Source organism: Urocitellus parryii, chromosome 1, assembly GCF_045843805.1.
Source record: "Urocitellus parryii isolate mUroPar1 chromosome 1, mUroPar1.hap1, whole genome shotgun sequence".
Lineage (NCBI taxonomy): Eukaryota > Metazoa > Chordata > Mammalia > Rodentia > Sciuridae > Urocitellus > Urocitellus parryii.
The window spans coordinates 256133971-256157373 of NC_135531.1; the positions used below are offsets into that span (position 1 = coordinate 256133971).

Here is a 23403-nt window from a genome sequence, read left to right on the forward strand (position 1 = left end):
AGCAAGGCGCTAAGCAACTCAGTGAGACCCTATCTCTAAATAAAATACAAAATAGGGCTGGGGATGTGACTCAGTGGTTGAGTGCCCCTGAGTTCAATCCCTGGTACCAAAATAATAATAATAATAATAATAATAATAATAATGATGTTGTTGTTTCCCTCTTATTCAGAAAAGACTACAGAGGCAGTATAATTGTAGTCATGATTTGGACTTATTTTTATCCTTTCCAACAGTTGAATAAACTCTAGTGTCCTTTTGAAGGAACAAAATAGGAAAAATTTTTTTTATAGTATGTAAGAAGGCAGCAGTATTGGTTCTTATCTACTGTTACATAGAGGCCAACTTAGAGCACTGTCCATTTGTGAAAACTTGTTCTTTTAGCAGATCAAATTTCTATTTTTTCCTTCAGATTTGTAGCCCTCTCTACGATCCCCATCCTACCTCTACAACACATTCCAAGTTATGGAGAGGGCTTCAGTTCTTTACAAGCTTTTTTAAAATGAGATCTATAGGGAAACCACCTGATATGTACTCTGGTAAAATACTTTTGTTTGAATTTAGATATAGTGCTTTAGTTTCCTTTTTCCTTCATTATCAGATGACTGCTTTTTGAGCTTTCAGTCAAATCTGGCTATTGTAACCATCATACCATGCAAACTCACATACCAGGTACATACCCACATTCCAAAACACACACTTGGCAGATCCAGTAGTCTCTTTTTTGTTTGATTTCACCTCTGTGAAGTATGTACCACTTTTGACTGCTCATTCACCCAAAATACTTCTTTGGTTTATTCACCACCTGGTTTTCTGACTACTTTTCAAATTTCCCCTTGGAACTTTCATCCATAGTCATGTATTTCAGGTACCAATATATGCAGGTATCAATAATTCTATAATTCTGATATTGACCTTTCCTCTGAGGTACTGTTTTTTAAGTTCTATATTATGTATGGGCAGTTCTAGATTCTTTATATACATTATTAATTCTTCTACAGTGAGGTGGAATTTTATTCCCACAGATACCAGAGAGAAGTTAAATGTTGCCAAACATCACAGTTTTTAAGAAACTGGTAGAATTGAGATTTGATCATGTGTCTGCTGCCAAAGCCTGTTAACATGCTACTTCACTGCTATGATGCTCTTACTAGAGCACACGGCAGTGGGGTGGATATGTAACAAGGAAGTGAAACATGGAATGCTTTCTTAGGTATTAATTTTGCTCACAGATTAGAGACAAGTAAAAATTATTTTTAAGGTAATAATAAAAGATTCACACTACAGCAGTTGCTTTGGGTTGTGACCCCAGAATCCCCATAAATTTCCTTGCTTAAAGTGAGTACTCTTGACATATTCACCAGAAATAATATCTCCTATATACATCAAACATAACCTGTATTAAACTAAGCTTGGACAGGAAAAGTTTGGACTCAGAAATTCTACAGTCTCCAAATAGCCATTTATTCCAAAATGAAAATAAGTGGTAAGCATTGTGAAAGAGGAAATATAAATGGTTGTTGTATTTATTTGTGTTGCTACAGTAACAATCACAAAATCTCAGTATCTTAGAACACACATTTCTTCCTCATTTATATAAGTTACATTTTGTCAGCTGCAAGTCACTTGCCCATGGCTCTTCTTCACATGCTGTCTATTTCGTGAATCCCAGCCCCAAGGAGCAGCAGCACCTCTGAGAGGAGCCTTTGACAACAGGAAAAAGGGAATGCTTTTTAAAGCGTCTGCTTGACTATGGTGAACAACATGTCTACTTGTGTTCCATTGGACACAGCACAGACAAGGACAAGCCCAACGTCAGCAGACTGGATGGGAGCTCTTTCCATAGGAAGCAAGGAGGGGAAAATTACAAAAGTAATATAATTTACCACCTTTGCTTTTATATAACATTAGTGTGCACAGGGGGTTTTAATAGCAGACTTTTAAGGCCAAAAATAATAAAGAAAAGGTTAAATAGATTTATATAAAATAACAAAACAAACTGAAAATATTTTAACAGTGTCAGAAGACTAATGAAGATGTGAAGGCAGATTCACAAATGATAGGGTAAACGTATATTTGATATGAATTAAGGTACTTTCATTCAACTACATACAGCTGTTCATTAAGAAAGAAAATAGATGTATTTTTTTACTGAGATAGGAAGAATGTTCTTCATGGACAGAAGCAGATTACTAAAGAGTATATATGTTGTCATTTTTTAAAATGTATTACACAGGTAAAACATGCTCATTATAAGTAAGTTAGAAAAGTATAAACTAAAAATATCAACTCTAATTGAACCATCCAAATTATTATATAGAGTATATTTTTCCTCGATACAAATAAAAACATATATTCATTTTTAAAATATTATTTTTTTAGTTGTAGTTGGACACAGTGCCTTTATTTTTACTTATTTTCATATAGTACTAAGGATTGAACCCAGTGCCACTCAGTGTGCTAGGCAAGCACTCTACCACTGAGCTACCACCCCAGCACTATATATACATTTTTAATAGATCAGTTTTAACCTTTTATTTTCAAATAGCTTTAGACTTAGACGTTGTAAAGATGTTTCCGATACCTTTTATTCAGCTTCCTGTATTCCTAGTATATTATATAAGCAGAATAACAGTTATCAAAACTAAGAAATACATTGGTATAAAACTATTAAGTGAATTATACATTTTATTCAGACTCAGGCATTTTTTAATACCTATATTCCTTTCCTTTTGTAGAATCCAATCCAGATACCACATTGCATTTAATTGTTTCTGTTTCCTTGTGTTTCATAGCTTTTTGTATCTGACACTTTTGAAGAGTAGGGATCTGACTTCTTATAGAATATCCCTCATTTGGGGTTTGTTAGATAGAGGTCATCAATTTTGGGGAAAAAATCCTGCAGTGATTTATTGTGCCCCTCTTGCTACATCATATCAGGAAACATATACCAGTAGACTTATTACTGGTAATATTAACTTTTTTTTTTTTTAAAGGCTTTTTTTTTTTTTTTTTTTTAAAGAGAGTGAGAGAGGAGAGAGAGAGAGAGAGAGAATTTTTTTAATATTTATTTTTTAGTTCTCGGCGGACACAACATCTTCGTTGGTATGTGGTGCTGAGGATCGAACCCGGGCCGCACGCATGCCAGGCGAGCGCGCTACTGCTGAGCCACATCTCCAGCCCTAATATTAACTTTTGATCAGTTGGTTGAAGTACTAATTTGTCTCCACAGTAGAATTTTTCTCTTTGTATACTGCATTCCTTAGAAATGATTTCACTAAGTGCAGCCTACATTTAAGGGGAAGACTATCAAAGAATTTGTGGTCACATGTTATAACCAACAAAGTAGTTGGTTTTTTAAAGAAGATGCTTGGAAGCTATGTAAGTATCTCCCTGTAAGTTTTGCCCACTGATTTTAGTACAAGTCAAGTGTTCCTTATCCAAAATGCATAGAACTAGAAATGTGAGATTTCAGAGTTCTTCTGGTTTTGGAATATTTATATAGACTTAGCCAATTGAGCATCTTTAATTGGAAAATCCAAAATCCAGAACTTTTAAGTAACGTGTCTGTTCCCAAGTTTCAGATTTTTAAAATTTGGGATATTCAACCTATATTCACCAGTGAATTATACCACAGTAATTATTACTATGGTATTCTCATGGGAATTTTCTATTTCTCTCATCCCTTCTACTTTTATTAACTTTTTTTTTTTTCTATAAGGATATTTTGTGCCTTCCCCCTTATTTACATCAATATAGACTCATGGTAACTGGGGGAGGTTATAATTCATTACTATCATTATTATATTATTCAGATTGTCCCAACTTTAGCCATTGGGAGCTCTTCCAGTTTGTTTTCTGTATCCTTTGAACATGCCCTCTACCCCCGCTTTTGCACCTTCCTCTCTTGCACTACTGGATTATCTATACTCAATTTTTCATCTTGTTTTCAGAATCAGCCATTTTTCCAATGAGCCCTGTTCCTTTTTATTGGAAAATACTATTTAGAAACCAAGAACTGGGCACTAGATTATGCTATTTGCTACCAGGGTCACACTTGTATGGCCTCAACATAGAACTAGGAAATATGTGTATGTATACGTCCTTATTTCTATATCTATACATGTACACTAAAATGAATGGATTCATAATAACATCACTGACTAATCTATAACCACAGGGTTCATTTTAGCCTCCCCCTCTTTGCTTATTTGTAATTCTTTCTATGACAGAAACTAGGCTTACATGTTTGTTTAGCTCTAATGTACATGTGAAGCAGGTTCAGAGTTGATAATGAGTACCCCTGTGAGAAATAAATTTACCTAATTTTAGTGCAATGTTTTATTTTCTTTTTGTTTTCAGCCTTGTAGTATTGCATGAAATTGCTGTTTTCCAAAGGTACTTAGGATTCCTTTTCTCCACCCTGCTTTAGTGAAGTTACACAACATTAGATTTCTCATCATCTTCACTCAGTCTAGGATTCCCCAACATTCTGTTTTTTCTTCTTAAATTCACATACAGCTAAGTTCACTTTTTTAAATATAGTTTTATGGATTTTGACAGATGTATGGTATCATGTATCTACCCCCATAATGCCATACAGAACAGTAATACTGTCCTAAAAAATACTCCCTTGTGATACTAATCAGCTTCTACACCTTCCCTGAATCCCTGGAAACCACTAAACGGTTATAGTTTTGCCTTTCCCAGAATTTCATATAAACAGAATCATATAGTCTTTTAGATCCACTTATTTCACCTAGAAAAATGTGTCTAAGATTCATTAATATTGTTGCAGGAATCAGTAGTTGGTGTTATCACTAACATTTCATTATATAGATGTACTATGGTTTTTTATTTTATCCTTTTTCACTTTGAAGTTTATTTTGGTTGTTGGGAGGAATATATTATTATAAATATTTAGACAAAGGTTTTTTATATGAATTTTTAGTTTACTTGGGTAAATATTTAGAAGGAGGTTGGCAGGGTAGAATGTACATATATATTTAACTTTTATTATAAATGCCCAGTTGTTTTCCAAAATGACTGTACCATTTTGTATTCCCACCAACAGTGTGTGAGAGTTCCAGGTTTTTTATATGTTGCCAGAACTTGATATTATTAGTTCTTTTTTTTTTTAATCCTCATCCTATAAGGTATATAAATGGTATCTCATTGTGGTTGTAATTTGCATTTCCGTTGTAACTACTAATGTTAAGCTTATTTGCCATCTGAATATTTTCCCTGTTAAAGTATCTATTTAGATCATTTGCCTACTTTTTATTGGGTTGGTATTTTTTTCTTTTGAGATCTTTATTCTGGATACAAGTCTTTTGTTGGATATGTGATTAGCAAGTATTTTCAGTTTGTAGCTTATTTTTCATTTTCTTAATACTGTCTTTTGTAGAAGAAAAGGTTTTCATTTTTATGAGATCCAGTTCATCAATATTTTTTTCTTTTATAAATCATGCTGTGGTATTGTATGTAAGAATTATTTGCCTAATTCACAATCACACAGATTTTTCTCCTGTTCTTCTCTAAAAACATTATAGTTTTACATTTAGGCCCGTGATCACTTTTGAGTTGACTTTTATATGATATGCTAGGGATGTATCAAGATTCATTATTTATATATAGGTATCCATTTGTTCTGACACCATTTATTAAAAAGATTATTGAATTCCCTTTGCTCTTTTGTCAAAAATTAATGGACTGTTGATTGGGTCTCTTTCTGGGCTAACATCCTCACAGATCTGTGTGTCTATCCTTTCACCAGTTCCACATTCTCATGTTTATTACCACAGCATCATAGCAAGTCTCAAATTTGACTGTGGAGTCCTCCAACCCTGTTACTCTAGGATAGAATTGTTTGGATTTTCATATAAAATTAAAATCAGCTTGTTAGTGTCTACAGAAAGCTTGCTTATATTTTGATTAGGATTGCCTTGAGTCTGTACATCAAATGGAGGAGAACTAATTCTTAACAATACTAAGTCTTAAGTAGTTCTGAGGTTTTTGCTTTTGTTTGGGGGCAGGTACTTCTTGAAATGATACTCATCAGTTCATTGCTAGTATATAATAGAAATAAAATTGACTTTGAGAATATGGGAAAAATGAAATCCAGTTTCTTTTCCCTTTTTTTTGTACTGGGAAATGAACCCAGAGGCATTCAACCACTGAGCCACACTCCCAGCCCTTTTTTGTATTTTATTTAGAGACAGGTCCTCACTTTTGCTGAGGCTGGCTTTGGCTTTAAACTCTGATCCTCCTACCTCAGCCTTCCCAGCCGCTGGACTTATAGGCATACGCCACTGTACCTGGCCAAACCTAGTTTCTGTATTCTCACTCAACATGTAAACATAGAAGACTGTTGTAGGGCTGGGACTGTAGCTCAGTGGTAGAGCGCTTACCTAATACATGTGAGGTACTTAGCACCACATAAAAATTAAAAAAAAAAAAATGACTATTGTGACCAAAGTATGGAGATTGTTTTTCCCACAACACCAAGCAATCAACCTATTCTTCAGGGGACACAAGCTGGGTATCCTCTAATTCAGAAACAATTAAACAAAAAAGGGAATTGCATCTGATCCTGCAGATTGAGGGCTCAGTCCCACTAGACCTCTGCTTCACTTCACATTCTGATTGCAAGCTCTAGGTTATTTTTTTCTGTGATCTTAACCAACCTGCTATTAATCGGAGTTCCCATGACTCCTCTTGGTTTGAATTAATTTGCTAGAACAAAGGGAAACACCTTTACTATGTGTCACAAAGGATATTTTACAGGATACAAGTAAACAGCCAGATGAAGAGATGTAAGGCAAGATCTAGAAAGGTCCCAGGTTCTTGTGGAGTGGGGGCATAATATCCTACAGGCAGCTTCCCTGTGTTAAGCTGTCCAGAAATTTCTCAACCAGTTTTTCTGTGTTTTTATGGAAGGTTCATTACTTAGATGTGATTGATTAAATCACTGGCCCTTGGTGATCTACTCAACCTTTACCCCTTTTTCCTCCTCTTGTCATGGGAGATGAGAAGTCTCTAGACAAGGGTACCAGGAGTTTCCAGAGCAGAGCAGGGAATTTAACTCATGACCAACAAGGTTCTTGGCATACATGATGAAAAAGAATTTCAGCTTGAGCTAGATAAAGGCATACACAAAGGTTTATTTAGAAAACAAATACACATTCAAGGGAGAATTCGGGCTGTCTCAAATGAGAAGCCTTGCCTTTGTGTGGGGATTCAATATTTATAGGGGACTAGAGGCTAGTGGGTCTATGTAATTTCTTACCAGTTTCTCCTGCATGTGTATATTCTCTTTTTGACAAGGGAATGAACCAAGGATCTGTTGCTCAAGATTTACAACCATGCTTTCTGCATCTCAGTGGTTCATGGATATTTCCTTTAAGACTCAATGTATTATTCTTTATCCTAAATCCCTGTCTCACCCTGAGGTTCAGGAATAGGGCTGAAAAGTCCCAACCTTCTAATCCTACCCCCGTCTTTCTGGTCTTCATTCTGAAATTACATAGGGATTAACAAGCCATCTGTCAACTTATTAGCGTACAAAACCTTATTCCATGGAGAATCCAAGGATTTTAGGAATTTTGCCAAAAGGAAGACCAAATAATCATATTGACCTTTTTTTTACCCTATGACCTTTCTAAATTTCATTAGTTCTAGGAGATTTGTGGGGGGGGGGGCAAAGGTGTGACTTATGCAGTTGAGGGGAGTCGAAATAAAGAATGTCCACATGCTTCTGCCCTTTTTAATGTTTTATACGCTCAAATCACTTAATACAATTTCACTCTATACATTCTTAAGAAAATGACAATCCTTAATCCTGGACAGTGCAATAGACATAATCAATTCAAGGCAAATAATTCTAAGTGATCTCTAAGTACTGCAAACACACTTAATCATGACAGATTATACAGATACTCCCTCTGCATGCTAAGCTCAAGTGCCAGATCTAGAGTCTCAGGTCTTAGGCCTTAAGTCCAGCAGATGCACACTCACTCAGACCACAGTGATCAGGTCAGGAACTGATGGAGTCTTCTCCTGGTGTGGAGTTGACAGCCAGTTGAGGAAACCATCATAAGGAGAAGTTGCCATTCTCACCAGGGTCAGGAGGCTGCTGTAGAGCTTCAGAGCAGTGAACACAATGCAGAGAGGATCAGGCAGATGATGAGAAGAGTTAGAATGTCCATGTCCTTCATCAGGCTCACCAGCCTGATGCTTTACATGGATCTTTCTGTAAGCTCTTATTTCTTTCCTTTTCCTCTCTCATTAGCATTCTGATGCTATTTGAAGTTGTTGTTCTGATTAAGACTAGGTTTTAGGCATACTTTGCGTTTCTGTTGGTCTCATAGGTATGGTCTTCTCTTGCGCATCCTTAAAGAAATAGGGCCTCACACATTCCCCAAACTGTATTCAGTACTCACCAATGCCCTAAGGCCAGTGGTGTTGCCCTGCCTGAGTGGATTAATCTTTTGTTCCAAAATGAAGATAAACTCCCTCCCACTCAAATGTTGTTCCACGGTGTGTGGACTCTTTGAGGTCTTTTCTATGAATGACTGATAGTGTGTTCATGGAGAAAAGACTTCAAGAGCACTCAGACTTCCCTAATTACTGGAATTTTAAAAGGTTAAATACTGTCCCACCAGCTTACACTCACTCTGGCCTTTATCAGATTTCCATCTTTTTTACGAGAAATGGTAAAAAATTCTTTTACCATTGTCCAGTTGCCTCTATCCAAGATAAGTATGTTTTTGTCTCCTCTTCTTGAGGCATTGCCTCCTTAAATTTTGGATCAATTTGCTGTGTAGCCTTTGGTCTCTGATAGATTTGAAAACACTCATGAATTTGGTTCGTCCTTTTTCCCATGGTAAGAGTAGGATATCTTTCTTTTTGCTTCTCTACATCTTAGGGTAGAAGCCAGAACCAATATACCCATTTTTAAATTAATATAATAATTCATGTGGATGAAGACTGTAAAAACCTATAAATATTTAAAGACAAACAAGAAAAAGCACATAGTAAGGAAGGATTGAAGATGCTGAAAGAGGAGTAAATAAGATAAGAATATCTTATAGAAGCAAAGAACTTTTTTCTAAAAGTATGTCTAAATCAGTTGCAGAATTTACAGGCCATCTGTTTGCATAAATTCTTAGAATCACAAAATCCTATTTTTGTACTAGAAGAGACATCAGAGGTCACTTTGATCTGCACACTGAGTCCCTAGACCAGTTCCTTGGGTAGGTTCTTTCGTTCTCTTGCTCTTAAAATATCTTGACAGAAAGTTTCAAGAAGCTTTAATTTAAGTGGCCGTCTTCAATTTTAAAATTTTATTTTTCATTTGAATATTGTATTCTCCTTTGAGATATAGTATTTAATATTAAAATGCCTTCCACCTCATCAATTAAAATTAATGCTTTAGAATGATTTACCGTATTTATTCTTTGCATGTACCTAACAAAGCTAACCTATACCTTAGTTTGGGATGTGTTGATGAGTTTATTTTTTCTTTATTTTTAAACAGATGGGAAAACAGTTCTTGAATGGGGAAGGACCCACTAGAAACTACTCAACTAGTTAGTGTCAAAGCCAGGACCTGAATCCAGAATTTCTGATCCTCAGTTCAGAACTCTTGCTAGTATACTATATTGTATTAAATGTGTATCCAAGTCTGTTTATTTTAAATGATGATTAACTTGAGCATCATTCTATACATTGGTGTTATTAGAAATACATTTAGTATTTCTCCCAGCCCAAAAGAGAGTCAAGTTTAGGACTGCTATGTGGAATTTCTCTTTGGAGGAGGACCTCAGTTCACATTAGTATATGGAAAGGATCCAAGAGGTCTTGCAAAAAGAAAAAGTTAATTTTCCTCACCCAATGTTTCATGTTTCTTTTGAGAAATATATACTTGAATCTTTCACAGTACTGCAGTATATGATTATAGTAGAAAAAGGTTGGAGGTACTAATCTATAGGATCATATTAATTTAGCTTTGGAAACTAACAAGTAGATAATAGCATTCATATGGGCAATTCAACTTGTAGACTGTACATTGTCAGGTAATGGAGGAGAGAAAGCAAGAGAAAAGACTAGTTAGCCATGATTGAAATTAAACTTGTGAATATGCATACAGCCTACATGTTCTCTGAGTGTTAGAATTCACCAAATAGAGAGCATCCAAATTGACCTCTAAATCATTCCCACTATCATCCTTTTTAGATCCCAGCTTTCCTCTAGCCCCAAAGCACCTCTTGACTTGTTTTTTTCAGTATTCATAGGAATGTTGGACCATTTTTAATCCATTTCCAAACAACTTTTCTCAAATGGCCAAGTGATACAGTAGATTATGTGCATGCCTCTCATGAAAAAAAGAAACATTGTATGCAGCACTCCCCATTAACATTGATGTAATTATCCTACCATTTGAGTTATCTAGAAATAGTAGGTAACATTTTAACAATACAATAATATTTCATGTACTTTATATATGTTAACATTTATTTCTCATAAACCTTTTTTTTTGGGGGGGGGGTGTTGGGGATTGAACCCATGGCCTTGTGCAAGGCAAGCACTCTACCAACTGAGCTATAGCCCCAACCACTTCATGAACCTTTTGAGTTTTCATCTGGTTAAATAATTTACATCTGCCTTATATAACTGGTAAGGGATAGAAACCTCTTATAACCAGAAATCTGCCACTGAAGATATTATTAACTACTACACTTATCTTGCCCCTGTTGTAAATGATTGATTATAAATTGTTGGTTTTCATATTTTAAAGAGTTAAAATCTTTTTGCTTTTAACTAATATTCATTAAAAAATAAGTACCTATCTTTTACTCATCCTACTAGACTAAGGATATAAAAAATAAGAGGGCCTTTGACCACATAGAGCTAAAAAAGAGTTTACTAGTTTATGGTTATCAGTTTATTAAATAATAGTTTTCTTGTCAGTCTATTAGATTTTTAAATAATTTTTAATTGTGGTTAAAAATATATAACATGATAAAGAATTTAACATCCTATTTTTAAGTGTATAATTAAGTAGGGTTAGGTATATTCTCATATATGCAACAGATAGTCGGAAGTGGAATTGCTGAATCACATGACACATTCTTTTTGTAATTTTCAAGAAACCCTCTTCATAGCAGCTCTCCTGTTTTACATTCCCAACAAAAGTCCAAAAGTATTCCAGTTTTTTCAAGTCCACAATAGGTGTTTTCAGATGGTGGAAAGAAGTGGTAGTTGTCTTTGATGATAGCCATCCTAATGTCTGTGAGGTAATTGTGGTTTTGATTTGCATATCCCTATAGATTAGTTGATGTTGAACATCTTTTCATGTTTATTGGCCATTTGTTTACCTGCATTGGAGAAATATCTATTCAAGTCCTAAGCCCATTTTTTATTTTATGTTTTTATTTGGTCTAATTAATAACACATGACAATAGAGTGCATTTTGACACATCTTATATAAATGGAGTATAACTTCTCATTCTAACGTTATACATGATGTGGAGGAGTTACACCAGTTCTGTGTAATCCATATATGCACATAGGGTAAAAATGTCCAGTTGATTCTACTATCCTTCTATCCACATATACCCTCTCCTCCTTTCACTCCCTTCTGTCTAATCCAAAGTACCTCTATTCTTCTCCATCACCATTCCACCCCGCCTTATTGTGAATTAGCATCTACATATCAGAGAAAACATTCAGCCTTTGATTTTGGGGGATTGGCTTATTTTGCTTAGCATTATGTTCTCCAGTTCCATCCATTTACTGGTAAATGTCATAATTTCGTTCTCCTTTATGGCTAATATTCCACTGTGTATATATACCACATTTTCTTTATCCATTCATCTGTTGAAGAACACTGTGTTGGTTCCATAGTTCTCTATTGTGAATTGAGCTGCTATAAACATTGATGTGGCTGTGTCATTATATGCTGACTTTAAGTCCTTTGGGTATAAACTGAGGAGTGGAATGACTGGGTTGAATGGTGGTTCCATTCCAAGTTTTCTGAGGAACCTCCATACTGCTTTCTGTAGTGGTTGCACCAGTTTGCAGCCCCACAAGCATGTGTGAGTGTACCTTTTTCCCCACGTCCTCACCAACTTGTATTGTTGTTTCTATTATTGATAATTGCCATTACTAAAGATGTTGAACATTTTTTAATATATTTGTTGATTGATTATATTTCTTCTGATAACATCTTGGAGATTAATGCTCTATTAGAGGTACATGTGTAAAGGTTTTCTCTCATTCTGTAGGCTCTCTCTTCATTGTTTCCTTTGTTGTGAAGATGATTTTTAGTTTGATTTCATCCCATTATTGATTTTTTATTTTATTTCTTGTTCTTTAGGGGTCTTGTTAAGGAAGTCAGTTCCTAAACTGACAAGATTTGGGCCTACTTTTTCTTCTATTAGGGGCAGGGTCTCTGTTCTAGAGTCTTAAGTCTTTGTGCAGGATGAGAGATAGGGGTTTGATTTCATTTTGCTACATTTGGATTTTCAGTTTTCCCAACACCATTTGTTGAAGCGGCTATCTTTTCTCCAGTGTATGGTTTTGGTGCCTTTGTCTAGTATGAGATAACTGTATTTGTATGGGTTTGTCTCTGCTTCCTGCCTGTTATGGCCTGAACAGTTTTCCTCTTCCATGCCCTATTCTATTCTGTACCATTGGTCTACCACCTCTTTTGGTGCCCACATGCCTTTTTTGTTACTATGGCCTAAGCCCATTTTTTAATCTAGTTATTTTGTTGTTGAGTTGTGGAAGTTCTTTATATATTATGGGTATTATTCCCGCATCAAATACATGATTTGTAAATATTTTATTTCAGTTCATAGGTTGCCTTTTCATTGTTTTGTGTGTTTATAGGTACAGAATTTTTTGCTTATGCTTTCAATGTCATATCTAAGAAATCACTGACAAGTCCAATTTCAGAAAGGTTTTCCCCTAGAAGTCTTATAGTTTTAGGTGTTAAGTTTAAGTCTTTGGTACATTTTGTGTTATTTTTGTATAAGGTAGGGGAAGAATCTCATTCTTTTTACATGTTGATAACCAGTTTTCCCAACATCACTTATGGAAGAGATGTTCTTTTTTTTTAACATTTTTATTAGTGCATTATAGTTTTTATAGCTATAACCAATATATCCAGTAAGAACCTGGAAGGTTCAAAATTCAAAGAGTTCTTACCAATGAACGCTTCAACCTAGAAGAATGAAATTTGGGCAGCCAAGGGTAACTGGTATACCCATCTTTCCTGCCAAGTATCAACAAGATCGGGTGAAAAAATATTTGCTGAGATTCCAATCAACTCCAAGTTCTGTGGAAGCTCTGCAAACACTTTCAAATGAAAGTGTATTTTCCATGGTCAGCTGACTCCATAACCGTGGGCTCAAGGTGAGACCACTCCCCATAGCAGAAGGGCACGGCAGAGGAAAACTGTTCAGGCCATAACAGGCAGGAAGCAGAGAGAGAACTTGCTTACCCGGGACAAAATATAAATCCCAAAGGCATATCTCCAGTGACCCATTTCCTCTAGTTACACCCTACTTGCCTACAGTTACCGATTAGGCTACAGCTCTCGTAATCTAATTGCTTTGCCTCTGAACATTCTTGCATTGTCTTACCCATGAGTTTTTGGGGGACACCTCAAATCTAAACCATAACACAGTTATATATAATAGCAGAGTTCATTTTGACATATTCATAAATGCTTTAGCATGTTTTACTGCATTTCAGTCACCAGTACTTCCCTTTTCCCTCCTCTCCTTCCTCCCCTAATCCCCCTCCTCTACTTCATTGATCTTCCTTCTGTTTTATTTTTAATTGGTGCATTATAGTTATATAAAAGTGGAAGGAATTATGATATATTCCTACATGCACATAGCATAATTTAGTCTACCTCCCCAGTTCTTCCCCTTTTCCCTCCACCTTTGTCCCCCACCCTTGCTTTATTGATCTCCCTTATATTTTCAAGAAATCCTTTTTTTTAATTACTTTTTTCTTTCTAGCTTTCCCATATGAGAGAAAACATTGGACCCTTGACTGGGTCTGGTTTACTTCACACAGCATGATGTTCTCCAGCTCCATACATTTTCCTGTAAATGACATTGTTTATTTTTTTTATGGCTGAGTAAAACTCCATTGTATGTATGTACCACATTTTCCGTATCCATTCATCTGCTAGGCTTGTTCCATGGCTATTTTGAATTGTGCTTCTATAAGCATTGGTGTGCATGTATCACTGTAATATGTTGACTTTAGGTTTTTTGGATAGATAACCAAGGAGTAGGATACCTGCCTGATATGGTGATTTCATTTCCAGTCTTTTGAGGAATCTCCAAAGTGCTTTCAATAATTTTTTGCAGTCCCACCAACAATGTATAAGTGTACCTTCCCTCTGCATCCTCACCAGCAATTGTTATTTGTATTCTTAATGATTACAATTCTAACTGGAGAGATGAAATCTCAGTAGTTTTGATTTGCATCTTCCTGATTGGTAAGGAGATTGACCATTTTTTCATATATTTGTTAGCCATTGTATTTTTTTTTTCTTTTGAGAAGTGCCTTTTTAGATATTTTGTCCATTTGTTTATTAGTTTGTCTGGTTAAGTTTCTTTTAGTTCTTTGTATATTTATTCTAAGTAATAATCCCCTATCAGGAGAGTACCTGGCAGATTATCTTTTATTCTGTAGGCTCTCTCTTCATGCTATTCTTTCCTTTGCTGTGCAGAAGCTTTTATTTTAGTGCCATCCCACTTATTAATTCTTGGTTTTATTTCTGAAGCGTTAGGAGTTTCATTAATCAGCACTTACAAAATAAGTATGTTGGAGTTCTAGCATTTCCATTGTTTCTGGTGTACTCCCTAGGTCTTTCCTTGATACGCTGGGTTGATTTTTGTATAGGGTGGGAGGGATCTAGTTTCATTCTTCTTCAGATCAGTTTTCCCAGCACCATTTGTTTAAAAGGCTATCTTTTCTCCAACATATGGCTTTGGCATCTTTGTCATGGACCATATGACTGTATGAGGATTTTAGATCTGTTTTTATGCCAGTACCTTGCTGTTTTTATGACTGTAGCTCTATAGAATAATTTGAGATCAGGTATTGTGATTCATCCAGCTTTGCTGTTGTTGCACAGGATTACTTTGGCTATTCTGGGTCTTTAATTCTTCCGTATGTATTTTAGAACTGTTGATTCCAGTGTCATTGTTGTTTTTGTTTGTTTGGTTTTTGTGGTGCTGGGAATTGAACACAGGGTCTTGTGCATTTGAGGCGAGCACTTTACCAACTGAACTATACCCAGCCTCATCATTGGTATTTTGATGGGAACCTAATGGAGTCTGTAATCTGTAGATTGCTTTTGGTAATATGGCCAGTTTGATGATATTAATACTTATCCATGAACATTGTAGGTCTTTCCATCTTGAAGAGACTCTGTTAGATTTTTTTAAATGCCCTGAAATTATCAGTTTATAAGATTTTCTATTTAAAGAATTTTGCTTCAGTATATCTTAGTTGTTACTGATATGGATACAATGTCAAGTTTACAGGTATGATAGGCATTTTAATAAATACTAAGATGCAGCTTTTAAGTGATCACTTAACTTTTACTTATGGAGTTTTCATGTTTGTTTTTTTAATCAGCCTTCCATATAGAATATCAAAATTTGATATAAGGAAATTGCAAAGTCATTTTGTATCTTTCAGACACCTAATACACATTAAAATGTTTTGAACTGTTTTTCTAAAAATAAAGCAATCTAAAATAAATGATATGAAAATCATGTATAATTTTTCCCATTCTTTTTTCTTTGTAGGGAAGCAGCACGAGAGTGTCGTAGAAAGAAGAAAGAATATGTGAAATGTTTAGAAAACAGAGTGGCAGTGCTTGAAAATCAAAACAAGACACTAATTGAGGAGCTAAAAGCACTTAAGGACCTTTACTGCCACAAATCAGATTAATTTGGGATTTAAATTTTCACCTGTTAAGGTGGAAAATGGACTGGATTGGCCACAACCAGAAAGACAAAAATAAACATTTTATTTTCTAAACATTTCTTTTTTTCTATGCGCAAAACTGCCTGAAAGCAACTACAGAATTTCATTCATTTGTGCTTTTGCATTAAACTGTGAATGTTCCGACACCTGCCTCCACTTCTCCCCTCAAGAAATTTGCAGCGCCAGGAATCATGAAGAGACTTCTGCTTTTCAACTCCCACCCTCCTCAAGAAGTAATAATTTGTTTACTTGTAAATTGATGGGGGAAATGAGGAAAATGAAATCTTTTTTTAAATGATTTCAATTTTAAATGATTTCAAGGTTTGTGCTGAGCTCCTTGATTGCCTTAGGGACAGAATTTCCCCAGCCTCTTGAGCTGAAGTAATGTGTGGGCCGCATGCATAAAGTAAGTAAGTTGCAATGAGGAAGTGTTGATTGCCAAATTGACATGTTTTCACATTTTCATTGTAAATTATGTAAAATTGTTAAAAGATACACCCTCTAAAAAAGAATTTTAGTATGGTGTTGAAGAAATTAGGAATGAATTCGGAGTACTTTCTCTGTATGTTCTTTTCTTCAGTACGGAAAAGTTGTCCTTGGTTCTTAAAAAAACATTCTGTATTTAATGACAGCTCTTTCCTAGGGCAGTTGTTGCTTCTTAATCCAGTTCTGGGTGTGTTCAGCATTTTTGAATACATTAAAAGAAGTAAGCAACTGAACGAAAAAGCATGTCATTTGAATTTTAAATTAAATCAAAGTAAATAAAAGTACAAAGCTTATTTTAGTTAGTATTAAATCTTAGTAAAAAGATGCCGGCTAGTAAACCATCCCTTGAGTTATATAACAAGGTTTCTAAATAAAAGTTTTCGTCCTCGCCTTCAAAAATATTTATATTGTCACTCATTTACTTAAAAAGATATTTCTAATTTGCTGCTGCCCCTTGCACTTACATTGTACCACCAACAGAAAAGCCTTCAAGATGTTAAAGAAAACAAAGTGATGTATATTTATGTGTTATAGAAAAATACTGATTTTTAAATCTTTTCCAGATTCACATACTTTTATCAGAGAACCTCTAGTGAATTTTTTAAGTGAAGAAGTGATAAGGATATGGTTCTAAGAAGTACAGTGTTAGATGTGCACAAGGAAAGTAATTTTCCTCAGAATCTACAGTACTATAATATTTGGACTATCATTCTTACAAAACATTTGTTTTCTTCTTAAAAGGGTAGTTATGTTTTATGTTTCCAATATGCTGTATAGCCTTTGTCAGTTATAAATGAGCTACCTATTTTAATTTCTGGCTATAACAGTCTGTATTTGTATGTATCATACATTGTTTCCAGTAATATTTTTAATTACTCATTTTATTCACTAAGCTTGATAAATTTAAAAGTTACCCTTTAAAAGAAAAATATAAGAACAAGGTAGATTTTTTAAATTGGAGACTGATGTGATGTTAGATTATGATTTTTTATTTGAGAAGGAAATTCCTTTTTAAAAAGTCAAGCAACTTAGAAAATTAGTTTCCTATTTAGTCATAGTTTATTTAAGAAAGTTAAATTTGTTTATCATGATAACATTGTGCAGATACTAGTATTAGTTTATTGGGTCCATTTTTTTAAAAAAAGATTTTTAATATTTGTAAATGTTATATTTTTGTTTGTAACAAACCATTGTCTTTTTTCAAGGATGAACAGAGTTTGTGAAGGAGCATCATTCTAAGAATTGAGTGATGTAGTCTTTATATTTGGACAGTTCACCAGATTCTCAAGAAGGCTTTCAAACGGCTGTAAAGTTTGATGTTTGTCCTGCTGAGCTTATGGGGAAAATGATAGCATAAAAATTGTTTGTATACCAGCATAGATATCATTTTCTAACCTTGGTGTTAACAGAAACCAAGCAAAAATCACAAATATGTTCACAAACTGGAATTATTTCACATTTAGTCAGAATGTCAAATTGAACATATTGAATGTCTTTTATAAGTGAAAAATTGGTGTGTAGCAAGTTGTAATCTCTAAAATTGTCCATGTTTTCAAAAGTTGCGGCTTTCTACTTAACTAGGAAGTTGGTGGTCCTCTTGGTCCCTGATAAATTAAGGCAATCACATTCATATTACCTGGGTGCATTTATAAGTTATAAAGACCTGTTCTCTGTACCTTGAGTATGATTGCACTGGTTTGAAGTCAGTTACTTAATAATGAGGTGAGAAATGTATTGTGTTGCTAAATCTGTTTTAGACTCTTGGAGAGACTTGAAGATTTCAGTTTATACAGACAGAAATCAAGCATCTTTTGTGCAGGCTTTTTTTTTTTTTAATATGAGAATAAGGAAAAAAGTGTGTTTTTAAGCTTGTAACTTTGAGAATCTTTATTAAGAAAATGACATAATAAAAAAAAATCTTGTACCAAGAATATATGTGGCCACATAACCAGTAATAAATGTTTTTCTCTTCATATTGGCCAAAAGGGAATGAAAATATCATAGGAATCTGTACATATGCTACTGATTTGCCTAGAAAATAGCAAGTTTGGTACCGCTCACTTTGCAAATATAGGGCCATGTGGCACTTTTATCTATAGGACAGATTAACTAATAAAAATGATTGGGGAGGGGTTTATTTTTGATATATTACTCATGAGTTTTCATGCTTTGATAGCATTTAACTGAAAAGTGGCTTAGAAAGGGCTAGATCCAATGTGCTCACATTATCATGAGATGCAATTTTAAGTTCATTCTTTTTCAAACTCAAGTACCATATTGGCAACCATAATATTGTCATAGGTGCTCTGTTTGTTTAGATATGGGGGGGGGTGAAGAAATGGCATTTGTATAATATATGTGTACATATATATATATATACATACAGTATATAATCTAAAGCTCTGAGAGCTCTTAAGTCAGGAATGCTGAGTATTATAGTATATTGAGGTCAGATGAAATTTTACATTTTTGTGTGTCCTATTGCATCCCTTCTGATAGTTTCTATGACTGCATTACTCTGGCACTCAATGATTGATTTTATCTTCTAATTTTCTTCCAAGTATTTTATTTTTTAATTAGTTTTCTTTGCTACTAGTCACTTGAAAAGTACTCCCCTCTCCCCCCAAATTTTTTTTTTTTTTCTCCTGCTTTGTCTCTGGCAGCTATTAACAGTGGTAAGAACACTTTGAAGATAGCTTTTAAAAGAAACCACTGATTTTCAAAAATCATCCTGGGGGAGGAATTTTATTGTTTTATTTGAGCAGGGATTTTGTCAGAAAATGTGTATTGGCAGTAGGTCAGCAACAGTGCTAGTATCTGAAAGCACAATACCAATCAAGCAGGCTATCTGATCGGAAGTCATCTGGCCAAAGTTTGTCTTGGGACTAATCCCTACTGTTTGACCATTTGTGACAGGTGGAATCATACAAAGGCTTAGGAAAAAACAAGGCTGTATAAACCAGGATGCTCTTACTTACTTGAAGTGACTTCAATCTAGATTTCTTCTAATGTTTAATGAAGTTTTTAATTCTGTGATCAACTATAGTCAGCTAATTAACAAATTGGCCTCTGTTTATCAAAAGCTGCTTCATTTTGCAGGACTTACTCATGTAGTAGAAACAGTAATTATATACCTTTTCATTTCTTCCCAATTTTGTTGCTTTTGTAACCCAGAAAACTGTTGCTACATTATTTCCCATTGACCTAAAACAAAAGTTGTATATTTATTTGGATTATATTTACATTAATTCTTTGTAAATGGTTGGTGTAACTTGCACTTTTAAAAAAGACCCAGTTTGGGTATCAGCAACTTAAGAAATTTCCTCATCCATCATCAATTGACTTTTTAGTCTTTCTCTTCTCTCCAAATCATGTGATGTTCTTAAATGGAAGCTTTTCATTAATTAAAACATTTAGCACCTAAAAGCTTGCCTTAAAAATGTTGTGAAAGCAAAATATATGGAAATTCTGTTTGATTATCCCAGTTTAAAAAAAGGGACTCAAACATAAGTTTTTTTCATCATGGATAAAGACTGAAGGGAAAATAAAAGAACAATATTTGTTTCTAATTTTGAGTAACTTTATACTCACCCCAACATTAATATCATGTGTAGTTTGCCAAAATAATTCATTTTTCAGAATAGTAAAATATTTTTAAAGCAATTAAGTATTATTATGGGAGACCACAATGTAGTAATCATTTTTACTAAATTATTCTTATTTTTAAATTGGCTTTGTTAACATTCAAATGCTACCTAAATTTGAATTTCAGATAAGAAGGGGGAAGTATGAAGTGTGCTTTAAGAGTAAGCCTTTAGGTAAAAAATTATGAAATGAATTTGTTCACTCAGTTGTACAAAGAACAACTAGAACTTTTTATTGGGTGGCTTACATCTTGAATATTGTTAATATTAATAATATTGGGTTTTCAGTTGACTAGAGTCACTCTATGTATTAGGAACTGGTTTCCTTGACATTCTAGAATCAATGGCTAGGAGAGGCATTAATCCTTGAGGGGTTGAACATATCATTAAGTTGAGTCAGTATGGAAGAATTCATACAAATCAAACAGGGTGCTGCAGTTCCATCTGTCTCATCTGCTTATGATAAGTTCTTACTGATGAGTGAATGTAGCTTAAGCCTTTGTATGGGTCCTCAGGGGGCAGACAAACTTAAGAGGGACCAGATAACATTTGAATAGAAGAATTATATTTCAGGTGTTTTAGCTTGAAATTTTATTTTTTAAAAAAAGAAAAATTAAAAAAAATAGAAAAAAGCCTGTGAAGCAAGTTGATATTATAAGCAGGCAGAAATGTTTAGCACAGAGAGAAAATATTGACCTGTCTGCATCCTTGTACTATGGAGTGCAGATCCCAGCTGGATAAAACATGATACATTTTAAATTATTCTCACCAGCAGGTAAAAGGAAAAAGAACAGTCTACAGGAAATATCTTTAAAAAGGGTCAAAGAGTAGGCAATTCACATTTTGCCTGCTTTTACAGGCATTAATTTTGAAGTGTCTGTAGAAGCATGGCGTTTCTAAGCTGTCTGAGGAGCATCTCAGAGCTGTGAGAATAAATCTGAGATCGTTTAAAAATTGGTAGGGAAGGAAGAAAATCCCTGTAGATAATGTTAATTAACCACACGAAATTATCTACCATTGTGTTGGGAGGTTTTATTTTCTTACGTTTTAAAAAATTGAATTGGTAAATGCTTTATAGACATATTTTTATCCAGGTTGCCACTCCAATGTGTATGTAATAAAATTATTTATAAAATATTAAAAGTGGGAAATAATTTGTCAACATTTTTCTGTGAGTATAGATTTATTAGGGGTGGCAAAGAAGAGTGCTAGTTAGCAATTTTCCATTGTGAAGTTGTCCTTGATCGATTTGTATGCATCCCTTGTAATCCTCCCTTCCCCGTCCAGCAAAAGGAATTATTTCTAACCCAGATGCATCCCTTGAAACTTTTTAGAAACAGAATAACCAGGGAAGTTCCTAGAAAGGTATTTGGAGTGTTTGGTTTTTTGTTTTTTTTTTCCTTGAGGATTAGTGTAAAGAATACCTCCCCAAAAACTATCAGCACAAAACAGGGTATCAATTTTTAGCTCTGATGTTTCTATTGGAGTTAAATACTAAGTAAATATAAGATTCCCTACATTCTAAAAACATCCCTGTTTTAATTTTTTATCTAAATCTTTTTGTGCTTTATGTGTAAAGAAAAAATGTACTGAGTTACAATGCATTTTATTAACACTATGTACATAGTAGCTGCTTTGTGTTCAGAATGGTAGCAATTGCTTTGTATATTAAAGTGATTCTTGTGAATTTGTGAAATATTGTCATAAAGTGCTTTTTCTTACTGTAATCTTTGTGGTATCAACTGTCATAATGCCCTTTTTACACAAACATTTATGTGCAGACACATAAATATGCTTTTTAAAACTCTGTAAGTCTCTTTTTTGGGGGTGGGAATCTATCTTTTTATACTTGCTTGTCAATCTTAAATCATATTTTCTTGGACTTGGGTTTATTTTGTTAAGCAAGCAGAAGTTACATTAGAGTATTATCACAAGCTTGTGTTGCACAGCAGTTAGAATTACATCTTCAGTTACTTAATTTTACTTCACTCCTAGTTAGCACAAGACTTTTTGAGTAAGCTAGAACAGTACCCTATTTGAGGATTTGGAGATGTTATTGTTCTCCTGAGATACTAAGGAAAACATGGCCAACTCTCTCCAATGTCATAAAACGCATGTTTGCATGGAAAGAAAAGCGAGAACGTCTGTGATCACATAAAATGGAAGAGAAAGGAAGGAAATGTGGTTATTTGCTTGAGGCCTAAGAACAAAAGATTCTCCCATACTATATTTGAAATAAGGTTTTGGATTTCTGAAAGTAAGTAGTTAGTTAATTTATTCCTGTGTATGGTATTCCTTAATTGCCAAGATATGTTTTAAGCCTGGTATACCTGCCACTATACTGAAAGAATTACATTTCATTTTTCCTCTTCTACATAGAGTGACCACATAATTTACTGTACAGAGGAGATGTTTTTGAGCATGAACAAGTGATATTAATTTAATGGGGACAACAGGCATAAATCAGGTTATAGCTGAGAATGTCAGATCATGTGGTCACCTGTAAGCTGTGTTCAGATGCTTAGACCACCAGTGAAATCAGAATACGTATCTTCTCTTCATATCTTTGTTGTTACTTGACAAATATTGAAAGAAGAAAAGTCCCTTTCTTCCAAAACATCCAAGAATACAATTGTGATAACACAGGGATGACTCTTTCCTCTCCCCTGAATTCTAGACTCAAGATTTGTCGTTTCCACTCAGATTGCAAAACACGGGTCCCAAACAAAATGAATTTCACCTCCCAATCTTCCTTTAGCTGGCATGTTCTATTTCATAAATGGTGCTATAGTCCACTAAATTGCCTAAGGCAGACCCAGAAAAGTACTGCCTTATAGAAGTGCCACCCTTAATTTCTCTACATTTTATGCATACTAACCAAACCAGATGAGAATTCTAACATCCAGTGAAAGAAGGGTAATTTCCAGGAGTTTGAAGGCTCTTTTTGCTTGGTTTTAATTGTATAATTCATGTAACAAAATTCATAATAGCACTATTATTATGAATTTTGTTACATGAATTATTATCTAAAGTGAACAATTAAGTAGTATTTAGTGCATTCACAATGTTCTATTGCCACTTCTAACCAGTTTCCAAATAGTCTCATGATGCCAAAATAAAACCCTGCACATTAAATAAGTTTTCTTCCCATTTCCTTCTCCCTCTTGCCCCCGGGGAACCGCCAGTCTGCTTTCTGTTTCTATAGATTGGCCAATTCTGGATACTTCAAATAAATGGAATCACACAAAATGTT

General features: G+C 34.4%; 1 protein-coding gene across 6 annotated transcripts in view; it reads left to right on the top strand.

The window, feature by feature from the left end:
* Window positions 1–21925, top strand: part of Creb1 (cAMP responsive element binding protein 1) — a 64788-nt gene extending 42863 nt beyond the window's left edge. For 3 of the 6 annotated variants that reach the window (XM_026394572.2, XM_026394571.2, XM_026394573.2), the window contains one exon: window positions 15840–21925. In XM_026394572.2, the coding sequence (XP_026250357.1) occupies window positions 15840–15984 (145 nt within the window). In that variant the 3' untranslated portion in view covers window positions 15985–21925. The remainder of the gene's footprint in view (window positions 1–15839) is intronic. The other 3 variants (XR_003301356.2, XR_013344404.1, XR_003301358.2) reach the window with 3 other exon arrangements.
* Window positions 21926–23403: the final 1478 nt, after the last annotated feature.